Below are 12,788 nucleotides of genomic sequence, written 5' to 3'. Positions count from 1 at the left end.
GCATTTATCCAAGATTTCCAATTTCTTCAGATTTCTTTTGCTTTTCAATTAAATTTCAGAAAGAAACCAATACTGCACAATAAATGACAGTCTTGCTGGTGACATCCCAATTCTCTGAATTAATAAACTAAGCAAAAATACCTGCAATAAAGTACTGAGCTTGCGTACTTGCCCTGTGACCCACTTGAATGGTCCTAAAGCTGAATCATCTCCAGTAAAGTGGAGACTTTGCCTTGTGTAAATCAGAAAGGTCAGAAGCAAAGAGTTTAATGTGAAATTACTCCCTGATTCTGGTTTAATTGAATCTTTTCTTCAGAGACTTCTGTCTGTTCTAACCTCAGTGTAAGCTGTACTGTCAAGACTGTATCAAATATGATTACAAAGGACGTTGATGGGCTGCGGCTGCTAAAATAAAGCCCTCCTTGATGACCACCTTTGGAACTTTCAAACCACTAGATAAAGAGATTCTTCTTTCCTTGTCATCACTGTCTCAAACTCCCATTACCACTCCTACCTGGTTATAATGGTTGGATGCTCCTACTGGAAATCAGGTGAGCACTCCTCGGGGAACAAATTGCCAGGCAGGGCATTTAGACCAGCAATTACAACCTAGTCATCTCATGAATCTGCTGTGGGAGGGTTTGTGAGGGAACCTATGTTTACTTCCATGAAACAGAGAGACCTATGTTGCTGAGATATGGAATGATTTCTGGATCTGAGCCCCAACTGGGATAGTTATCTGTGGGTTGAAATGTAAACTTAAGGGGATCAAAATTTTAAGTGCAAACTATGTCCTTAAATGCCCCAGAGGATACAATTCTGAAAGGTAGCACCTCACGTAAATGGCTGCTGTGTTGTGTAAAGACAACTCGGCAGGTATTGAGGCAACTAATGTCTTTCAAGTCAATGGTGACGGAACAAAAAGCTTGGAGAGGTAGCAGATTTACTGCTTGCCGCACTGGCTATAAATTTATTAATACTGCCACAGGACAAATCATGCATTTTAGAGTGAAAGAGGGGGAAGGGGATCAACTCTGAATAACACAGCAGGACTCTTTATTTGAAAATAATTGTACTTACTTAGGAGACATGATGCAAAATCTCCAGTGTTTGTGTGTGAGGTTGAATGGACAATTTTAAATAAAAAGGAAACTAAGCTGCTTCATATCTTTAGACAACAGGCGAGGTAAATCAGTCCAAATTCCAATTAAATTACACTATCCAGTTTTCTTAATACTGTGATAAGTATAAAAAGTCAGCCCTTGTTACAATTGTATCCATTCATGACTTTGAAGTTCATACTTGATTTCTTTCTGAGAAACAATTTTAATTATGTGCACAGTTTCAGTGTTGGCCATATATTTAACTGGAACTTGCTTTCTTAGTATTAAGTGAAAGAGCAACATTCAGAAAAATGCAATGCATAGACATAAGTGCAAAATGCACAGCCCCATTACAACAGTGCACTGAGAATTAGTGAAAAGGTATTTCATTAGACCAGAAAGCAATTTTTTAGTCATGTTCCATAAACATGATGACTCTTGAATAATAGGCTATTATGTTGCAAAATTGCCATTGTGATATATATTTTGTTGCTTTGCTCACTTTACTTCCTTAAGTTGACACCAGCTCCTCTGAAAAGTATGTGACAATCCAAGCTTGTGGTGATAAATAGTTCAGTATAAACAGGCCTTAAATCTGACAGGCTCTTGGTCTTTTGGGATGATGATGATTGTAATGTAATGTAATGATAAGTGTATTTATAAAGCACTTTAACATGTCCAAACACCCTAATGTCTCACATCATTTATTTCTGAGATGCATCATTTCACGTTCTGTTAGTTGACCTAGCTGGGAGAAATATCAGTAGGAACAATTCAAACCAAACATTTTTAACTTGGTAAGTAGAATTTATACTCAGCACAGGTAAAGAATTTTGGAAGTAATCCTATATTGTTATGTATATTGATTTAAAATTTGTAATCGCATCTCTCCTTTCCATATCATGATGCACTGAATACTCCTATAGGAAGTCAATGCCACTGTTGTTAGTGTTGATATTGTGGAAGAGTCATTACACCTGTAGGTGGCGCTGCAGCAGAGGACTGCAGTGCAGTGCAACATTCCTTTCATTCACCCTTCCCCTTTTAGTACATTCACTTCATTTTGTGAATGTGTGTCCAATGACAATGTAGCAGACTGGGCGCATTACTGCGATAATTAAAAAAAAAGTAACTTAACCTTTGCTGCTTGTTTTCAGGATGTAATCCTGAAACACAGACATGAGAAAGTCTGCAGAGGCTGGTAATCCAAAGCAACGTGCACAAAATGCTGGAGGAACTCAGCAGGCCAGGCAACATCTATGGAAAAGAGAAAACAGTCGGTTTCGGCCCAAAATGTCGACTGTTTACTTTTTTTCATAGATGCTGCCTGGCCTGCTGAGTCCCTCCAGCATTTTGTGTTGTTCCCTATACTACATTTGTTTAAGTTGTAAGTTTTTACCACCATTCCATGCCTGCCCTCCTACCTATAATAATGAGTCCTGTCAGGAAGCTTCCACCCAGCATCAAATTCACTTCTTGCCTCAGGAATTCATCCAGCGATTCACATCCTGGCACAGCTGCAAATTCATCTGCTGTTCTTGCTGTGACTGCTGTCCTGCTGCTGTGGTTACAGTCTCCTCATCCTCTTCTTTCCTGACACAATTCTTTATTTTGTCATGAAGTCATCCCATGAATTTAACAAAGGCAGGCAATTTGCCTAATCAAGTCCCAGGATCTGGTCATCCTTTTCTAATTCATCCTTGTCTACCAATGTCATCAACTCCACTCATAGGTCCAATACTGTGATCTCCTTCACCCTTCTATGGTTTCAACTCTAGGACCCAAGACAAGGGCAGTGAATGGTGTCTGCTATCGCATTCTGCACCTGGCTGGCTCTGCACTCTTAGTGCAATCCCACACCTCTCATCAAACTGCTGCATGCAATGAATTAGACTTCCTCTGAACATCAATGAATATTAATCCCCATCCCTTTCCAGCACAACCTCTCCTCTTGGATCTAGTCTTCAGCTAAGGGTAGCATACTACACTGGGTAAGTTAGAACATAGAACATAACAGCACAGTACAGGTCCTTCAGCCCACAATGTTGTGCTAACCTTTTATCCTACTCCCAGAATATTCTATCATTTCCCTCCTACATACCCGTCCATTTTTCTTTTACCTATGTGACCCTCATGTATCTGTCTCCATCACCACCCCGACAGTGCGTTCCACACGTCCTCCACTCTCTGTGTATCTGTCTCCATCACCAACCCTGGCAGAGTGTTCCACACAGCCTCCACTCTCTGTGTATCTGTCTCCATCACCAACCCTGGCAGAGTGTTCCACACAGCCTCCACTCTATGTGTATCTGTCTCCATCACCAACCCTGGCAGTGCTCTCTATGCACTTTCCAGTCTGTGTAAACAGTTACCTCTGACATCCCCTCTCTATTTTTGTCCAATCACCTTTAAATTATACCCCCTGTACTAGCCTTTTCTGCCCTGGGAAATAGGTGCTGGATATCCACTCTTTCGATGCCTCTTATCATCTTTTATACCTCTAACAATTCACCTCTCATCTTCCTTCATTCTAAAGAGAAATGCCCTAGCTCATCCAACTTTTCTGTTAAGACATGCTCTTTAATCCAGGCAGCATCCTGGTGATCTCCTCTGCGCTCTCTTTAAAGCTTCCACATCCGTGCTGTAAAGAGGCAGCCAGAAGTGAGTGCAATACTGCCAAGTGTGGTCTAACTGGAGTTTTATAGCTGCAACATTACATCACGGCTCTTGAACTCAGTCCCTTGACTAATGAAGGCCAACACACCAGATGCTTTCTGAACTACCCTGCCAATTTGCATGGGAACTTTGAGGGATCTATGGATGTGGACCACAAGATCCCTCTGTTTCTCCACACCGCTACAAATCCTGCTGTTACCCCTGTATTCAGCCATCAAGTTCGACCTTCCAAAGTGTATCATTTCATACTCCATCTGCCACCCCTCAGCCCAGCTCTGTATCCTATCAAAGTAACCTATGACAACCTTCTACACTATCCACAACACCAACAACAGAGCTCAATAGCAAGAGTCCTTGCCACTGAATAATAGACATGAGTTCAAATTGAAATTCAAGTGGCTAGAATAAAAAGCCACCATCAGAAATGGTGACTTGTAAATGACTGGATTGCTTTAAAAGCTAACCTGGTTCACCAATACTCTTTCAAGAAAGGAATTCTGTCATTCTACTGGCCTATGTGACGCCTGATCCAACATTTGTTTGGTTAGTTGACTTGTAATTGCTGCCAGAGCAAGTATCTGAGCTCGGAGTGTAATCAGGAAAGAACAATGGATTCTGGGTGTCTTGCTGGTAACATCCACATCCCATGAATAAATAAACAAAGGCTCCTTTTTTTCCCAAGGAGCTTTCATATTGTAACCCTCAAATACAGATTCCATTCACAGCCCTGGTTCCATTTACACCCCATTCAATCAAGTTAAAGTCCCAAACTTGCACTGGCCTCCATTCCAGCGCTGTGTTATTCCTGGATTGACTGAAACAGGAAACACCCTGCTTGCAGGATGAAATTGATGCTTGGAGCAATTCTTTCCACCACTCACTGTGTTTAATCTCCGGGGGTCTGATATAGGGAAATTGAGCTTTGTTGCCATTAGCTTAACCCTCTGGTTTTTCCATTTCACTTTCTGTATCATTCCTTTATTGCAATCTACTTCTCCCGCATGATCTCTCCTTATTTGCCAGTTCCTCTCGTCTATAACCACCTTCCCCATTCTATTTGCAATTCTCCCTACCTTCTATCCACTTACTCCAGCACCATTTAATCCTCTATACAAGTCTGCACTTTGTGACATCTGCCATTGCATAATCGAAAATTGGCACTCAGTTTTTGCATTCTTTTACTGTAGCAAACTATGTCCAAAAGCATTTAAAGAAAATCAAGCCAGAGTCTGAATATATTAAACCCATGTATTAGTAGGTTCTGTAATTTTGCACCTTCCACGTGGGGTATCTGTTATAATATTTCACTAGCAACACCACTTAAGCTTTGTTCCTTATTATCAATTGCTCCATACCTTTGTAGTCCACTCATTCTTACACCATACTCGTATTATTCGAACTGAGGCAGAAAATTATTGTTGCACTTTACTGCATATTGTTTAAAATAACAGATAGCTAGAAAATGAATTTCTGGCCAAACAGGTGCTTCCCTTTCTTAAATTTCACTTGAATACCAATTTGTACCAGATCGATTAGCATGTCACCAGCTCTTTGTTGGTCTTGACTTGTGTGTGTTGGATTCATGCACTAACCCAGAAACATCCAGGGCTCCATTGATTCTGTTGATTTAATTCTGGATAACCAATTAGTTACATTTGCCTAGGAATTAGATTTCACTCGTTTTGGTACAGTAGGCTGGAAATGATCAAAACCTATTTGGTTTCCCTGCAGAAAGTTATGAGGTTGGCCAAAAAGACAAATGTACATTGTTAGAGTAGTTTACACCAGAACTGGGTACTAAAAAGAGCCCTGGCTCATCTCATTCCTGATGGGACCACACTCACATTACTTCCCTAATTTCTAAACAACCATATTTTACTCCCCTAATTTAAATTACAACTATTTACAAGATCAAAGGAGAGGACTGATTGGCTTCGTAATTGTTTAAAATTCTACTTGTTAATTGATTGTTAAAACTAATTGAGATTTCAGAAGTTCACTCAGTGTTATCATTCCTAACATTATGGGGAATTACACGACTCTTGGTGAAACAGTAGTTTTAAAAGAAATGCTGCAAATTTACAATGGTAAATAGTAAAGAGTAAAACATGAAATGTCCATGTTCTGATCTTGAGAAGTGGGACACCTCTTACTTTGGTCCCAAATATCTAAGGAAGGATGTGCTGGCACTAGAGAGGGTCTGGAGGAGGTTTACAGCAATGATCCTGGGAATGAAATGGTTAATGTATGAGAGCATTTGATGGCTCTGAGCTTGTTCTCTTGGAATTTAGAAGAACGGGGTGGTGGGGGAATCTGATTGAAACTTGCTGAATTTTTGAAATGTTTGGATGGACTGGACATGGAGAGGATGTTTCTAGTAGTGGGAGGTCTAGGATCAGGGGACACAGCCACATAATAGAAGGATGTCTGTTTAGAATAGAAATGAGGAAGGATTTCTTTAGCTAGACAGAGGCAAAACTATAGAATTCTTTCCCACAGATGGCTATGGAGGCCAAGTTATTGGGTATAGTTAAAGCAGAGGTTGACAGATTCTTGGTTAATAAGGGTGTGAAATGTTACGGAGAGAAGGCAGAAGAATGGGGTTGAAAGGGAAAATAAACCAGCTATGACCAAATGGCAGAGCAGACTTGATGGGCTGAATGGCCTATTTCTGCTTCTATGTCTTATAGTCTTATTTTTGGAGACTGATTTAAATTTCACACCACAAAACAATTTTAACACTCTCTTTCCTCCTAATGGCCTGTCCAAAATCCCCCCCACCCTTACCACCTCTCCCATCGGAGGCATGATCTCTCTTACATCCATTCCCCCTGATTACTGGTTGCACCAAAACCCTGGCTCCAACTGACCTTTCTTCACATTATTTCAAGTTAAGATTATACAGCAGTTTGGCTACTTACCCACAAGAATTTTGCACAAATAAATTGTCCACAGCCCATGAATAAATTTCCAACACTACACTGAGCATAATTAGGTTGTTTATTTTTGCCTTGTAGTCTCGTCCAATTTTAACATCATGCTTTGTTCACACACAAATCCCTTCTTATAGAGTTCTGCAGGAGCAGTTTTCTAACTTATTACTCATGCACGTTGCAGTCAACTGCTTAGTTCTGAACTCTGTCTTAATTGACAGAAACTAATACATTTCAACCTGGGAAAAGAACCAAAATTCTCCCTTTTTATGGCTCAGTAACGGCAGTAGATAGTTCATTTGATAAGTAATCATCTTTTGGCAGGCAGGCAGGACAGAGGTGCAGGTAAATACGTTATAAAAAATTGATGGAAAACATTTAAACTCAATGCAAAACCATTTTCTGATTGTACTTTGTTTTTATTGCCCCATATATCAGCATCTATCTCTGTGTTGGCAATATGCACTTTAAACTAGGTTGAAATCTTGACAAATCTTAACTTGTAATGCCTGATACTCTAGTACCTTTAGATCTGTATTATGTAAAATAAATGTTTATGTGATCTACAGACTAGCAACAAAATTGCTGGTCATTATATTTGGCAATCAAACCATTTTCAGCAGCTTTTAATTTCATTTCAGTTCTTTTCTCTCCAGAAAGCAAAGAGAGAGAAATACGTCTTCTGAAAACTATGCTTACTGAGCCACTCTGTTATAACTCTCCTGCAGTATGGAATAAAAATCACCTCACAGCAACTTAATGTAACCTTGGTTGAAAACAGTTATTATGAACCAAGCGTTAGGGAAGAATGCTCAGCTTGTAGTCCGCATTAATATAATGATGTCTCCCATTTAGCCTTTATATCAAAATATGTGCAATCTTAAAGTTTTCATCAATTAATGTCAAGGCCTACCTCCAAGTCGTTGTCAGGAGGTGGTGATGGATTATTCTTCCTTCCCCTTCCCCGTGACTTTGACCCCGAACTCCTACACGTTCGCTCATCCAAGTCTTTGATTGGTGTTGATGGTCTCTGCACTGTGTCAAACTCTCCTGTAAAAGCAACCATTCAGATTGCAACCATCACCTTCAGTTTTTCTCCACACGAGGAATGAGTGTCAACCACAAGTTCACACTGCTGCAGGAACAAAGTGATTTCTGACGATTGCACTGTGTTCAGTTTGACAGCCGTTCTGCAGCTGAATAATTATGTATAAAGAAAATATACCAGGCACAGAAAAACAAGCAGCTACACAATTTATTTAACTGTTGCCACAGCCAGAACTATTAAAGTTTTGTGATGTGGAGCCTTCAATTTTTATTCATTTGCTGTATGTATTTATAAGGACTGTCTAAGCATTCAGGAGACAATTGGATTGAATTCAGAATCAGCAATTCCTTTTAGCACAAAGCTTGTATCACAGGGCAGCTGGGAGAAATTTTACCTGAAAATCAGGGTCTTCTGGTATGCTGCTGTAAGTCTGGCAGAGGTCAGTGGAACTGTGAACCATAGCTTACTTGGCAGCACGCTCATCTCCAAATACAAAACTGTGGCTTCAGTCCCATGCCATACACTTAAGCACAAAGTCTAGAGCTGACACATGGGGAACATCATGTTGTCGAAGGTGATATCCTTGAGACAAGATGTCAAGCCAAAACTCTGCTATGCCCTCACAAATGAACATCAATGTTTTCCTGCATTTTTAAAATGGGGATTACATCAGAGATCATATTGGTACTTTTGGTCAATATTTGGTGGATTCCCAGGTGAAGAGTTTCTATGAGCAATGGTAAGACTATGCAAAGAAGTCTTTCAGAGGTGTGGGGGTGGAGGGGGGGGATTGTCAGGCAGAGTTACTGAAGAATTGCAGTTGTATCTCTGGTGGGGGAGGAGAGTAATGAGTAGGTAACCAGCCCAAGGGTTGGCAGACATGGGCATGGAGAGAAACATTCTCACTGAAAGAAACATTTGTCTATTAAAATTAGGTGCACCCCCACCGTAACTTATGTTGAAAAATAACATCTATGGGTGTTCAGCTCTACAGATATATCAAATTTCTGCTTAGGTTTCAACATGGAAGCTCCATTATGTGTAGAAAATGTTTTTAAAAATCCAAGCAGGAATGTATATTATAATTCTACCAGTGAGCTGTTTACTTGTAGTCTGACGGTTTTGTCCTTTATCATATGTCAGATAAAAAACAGAAGACCCCATTGACTTTGTCACCACAATCCACTGCTTTGGGAAAGCAGACAATGTAATCAAGGGCCCCTCTCACCATGGTCATTCTTCCTTCTCCTCTCTCCACTGGACAGAAGAATGTACCATCAGACTCAAGAACAGCTTCTATCCTGCTCTTATCAGAGTCCTGAATGATGAATTCTTGATCTCCCAAACTACCTTGACATAGTCCTTGCACTTGATTTGTTTCCCTGCAGGGCTGTAGCTGCTACAATGCTACATGCTGTATTCTTTTTACTACCTCATTGTACTTATGTATGGGAAGATCTGTCTGGATGGCAGGCAAACAGAAGTTTTTCATTGTGCCTTCGTACATACCACAAAAGAAAACCAACTATTGCAAATGTTTAGAAGGCATTCAGATAGACACATGAACAGGCAGGGAATAGGGGGAATTAGACCATGTATTGACAGGTGTGTAACTTCAATTGGCATCAAGGTTGGCAGGGTTTGTTCCTGAATTGTTATGTGCTCTAGTCTATATTCTAACACCAAGGATAACTTTCTGCTTTGCCTACTCACAATCCTTCGATGTTTTCGTCCCTAAATGACAACAAGACTTGCTTAAATTGGAAGGCTTTCTATTCAGGTGGACCTGCTGTTGCCCTATCCTGCCTTTATACAAAAGTAATGTTGAGAGGGAAGGTTTTTTGATAGCACATAGCTGGATTCCCTGCATGCCAGCATATGAATGTAAATCAAGCAGTCAAGTTCTGCTGAAGTGATTTGATGCGTGAAGCTCTTTAAAGATCTTAGAGTGTCAAGGGTTTTGGTTGGAAGTTGCAGCACAAATGTGTGGCATGAGTGGTAAGCAATGTGTGGATCAGCAGTAAATGTGTGCCAGGCAGCGAACAGCACTTGTGGAATGCTGACTTGCAACATGTGGTACGTGGCACTGCTGCAAAGCTTCGCTGAGCAAACACTTCCTCTCGTTGCAGATTTTGTTGGGAGTTCAATTCCTGCACCAATCACCCGGCTAGATACTCCACTCTTTTAACCTACAGATTCTGACCCGGGACAGTTTCACTGTATTTGCAATCTTCAGAATCTCGTTCAATCTAACTCACCAGCTCTAGCATGCTCAAACATCAGCCGTTCCCAAGACTCAGCCCGTAAACTTTTCATTTGGAATGGTTTGGCACTTAAAGGTGAACACCTATCTTTAAGGACTACCATCACTGCTTCACTGCCACACGTGAAACATTTACACCAGGTTATACAACCTGGCGAAGTGCAGAGAAAATGGTTAAGACATTGTGAGGAATGCAGTTATACTTCATCAGTTGCAGCAAATGCTCTTTCATAGAGCACAGAACACTACAGCATAGGAACAGGGTCTTCGGCCTGTAATATTGCAACAAACTAATTAAACTAGTCACTGGTAGGTCAAATGTAAAGAGACAGTACACTGTTAAGGCAGTGTTGATGAGCAGAGAGATCTTGGGGTCCAAGTTCATACCTCCCTGAACATGGTACACTGGTCAATAGTGTGGTTAAGAAGGCAAATAACATGCTTGCCTTTATTAGTTGAGGCACTGAGTTCAAAAGTCAGGAAGTAATGTTGCAGCTTTATAATACTCTAGTTAGGCTGCATCTGGAGTATTGCTTACAGTTCTGGTCTGATGCACCATCAATAACTCTCGGGGACGTGAGGCAAGATATAGGCTTTTATTGGCTGGAAGAAAGAACAAGCAGCAATTGACCACCATACTACATCCTGAAGACTGAGGGCCAGGCTCAGGCTCCAATCGCCTTTATACCGGGGTCTGTAGGAGGAGCCACAGGAGCAGTCAGCAGGGGGACGTGTCCAGACAGGTATATGTAGTTCACCACATGGTCACCCCATTATAGGAAGGATGTTGAGGCTTTGGAGAGGGTTCAGGAGAGGTTTGCCAGGATGCTGCCTGGTTTAGAGGGCATGTGCTATATTGAGAGGTTGGACAAATTTGGGTTGTTTTCTCCAAAGTGGAAGAGGCAGAGGAGAGATCTGATAGAAATTTATAAGATTATGGAGAGGCACAGGTAGAGTAGACAGACAGTATCTTTTTTCCCCAGGGTTGAAACGTCTAATACTAGAAGGCATGCATTTAAAGTGAGAGGAGGTAATTTCAAAGGAGACGTGAGGGGCAAGGGTATTTACACAGAGAGTGGTGGGTGCCAGGAATCTGCTGTCTGTGATGGTGGTAGCAGCAGATACGCTAGGGACTTCTATGAGACGTTTAGATGGGCACATGAATGTGAGGAAAATGAAAGGATATGGACATTGCGTAGGCAGAAGGGAATTATTTAGTTGTCCTTTTGATTACTAATTTATTTGGTTTGACACAGTATTGTAGGCCAAAGGTCCTATTCATTTGCTGTACTGTTGTACATTGTAAGTTTCTAACTAAATGAATCCCTTCTTTTATCCTTTCACATCTCTTCTTTACTCCTTACAAACCTTTTCTTCTCATTGTTATTTTTTGAATTTTATCCAATTGGCTTTCAACATTCAAAACTAGGTCACCTTTTCAGCCTCTGGAGATTGAAGTGAAACCTACGGAATGCTTTGCACAGTTCTTTCTTTACTGTAAAAATCAACACTGTTTTCATTTACAATTTGTGCCAAATTGTACAATGTGAATCTGCTTGTAACTGAATTGCTGTCAGTAAATATGACTGCAAGAAAACTGTGAGAAAGCAAAATGCATTGTAGCGATAAGAGTGGGTTGTCTTGTTCTGAAGGGAAGAAGTAGAAGACGAAGCATTTTAGGATCTCATCATTTGAATCAAAGTTTAGTTGGACAGAAGTATCATGGGCAATACAAATGTTCTGCTTATTTAATGAATCCATGCATCACATTTTGACATATTTTCATTGGACTTCATTCATAAATAACATCAAAACCCCACTGCAGAATTGTAGACAATATATCACATAGAAAGTCATTTGGCCCATCATGTTTGTGCCAGTTGAACAAAGCTATCGCATTTAATTCCACCTTTCAGCACCAGCTTCATTGCCCTTACACCAGGGCTTTTCATGTAGACATCCAAGTACTGCTTCAAAGTGATGAAGGTTTCTGCTTCTATCACCATTCCAGGGTGTGAATTTCAAATGGATTAGAAAAACCTACCTTCTAATCCTTCTAGCAATTATTTTAAATCTGTATCTTTGATTTTTGCCCACTCTGCTAAAGCAATAAGCTTGTTCTGTGTGGCTTAATTTAGTCCCTCACAATTTATAAACTTCAATTAAAGCCTCCAAATAAAACCTTTAGTATATCCATTTTCTTCAGAGCTACAATTTCAAGTACATGTAATATCTTTGTAAATCCTTCCAGAGCAATTATATCTTGAACTGTGGTGACCAAAGCTGTACTTGGTCTCCAGATATGGCCAAACTCATGTTATTTACATTTCTAATAAACTACACATCCGAACACCAAGTATACCTGCACTAAAATTGATTACATATTTTCTGAGGATCTTCATATATCAACATTGATCAAACTAAATACTAAAATAATTAATAATATTAATTAAAACAGACATATACATTTTAGGAAATATTGCAAGACTTGCAAGTTACATTATTAAAATATGTATTGCATTTCTACTATGCATTTGATTTTGAGTTTGTTGTTCAATCATAACAATTATTAAGGTAGAGAAATCAACTGAAGGCCACACAGACTAAGGGTCCCTCATAATTACCCATGTTTAGTGAGTGCAACTGAAGGGTGTTAGAGAAAAATGTTAACAGGAAACAGAACAGGTTTTAAAGCACTTATTGTTATGTCTCAATAATGAAAAACAGTCTAACTCTTTGGAATGGAAAATGAAAATGTGTGTGAT

At 40.1% G+C, this 12,788-nt stretch overlaps 1 protein-coding gene across 15 annotated transcripts in view; it reads right to left on the bottom strand.

Annotated features, from left to right (window-relative positions):
* Nucleotides 1-12,788, bottom strand: part of eya4 (EYA transcriptional coactivator and phosphatase 4) — a 421,501-nt gene that overhangs the window by 93,159 nt on the left and 315,554 nt on the right. For all 15 annotated transcript variants that reach the window (XM_073056352.1, XM_073056353.1, XM_073056365.1 and 12 more), the window contains one exon: nt 7,626-7,762. In XM_073056352.1, coding sequence (XP_072912453.1) covers nt 7,626-7,762 — 137 coding nt within the window. The remainder of the gene's footprint in view (nt 1-7,625; nt 7,763-12,788) is intronic.

The sequence above is a fragment of the Hemitrygon akajei genome, chromosome 9 (genome assembly GCF_048418815.1).
Source record: "Hemitrygon akajei chromosome 9, sHemAka1.3, whole genome shotgun sequence".
Taxonomy (NCBI): domain Eukaryota; kingdom Metazoa; phylum Chordata; class Chondrichthyes; order Myliobatiformes; family Dasyatidae; genus Hemitrygon; species Hemitrygon akajei.
The sequence above is the reverse complement of the archived record's forward strand: the minus strand, read 5'-3'. Positions and strand labels throughout refer to the sequence as shown.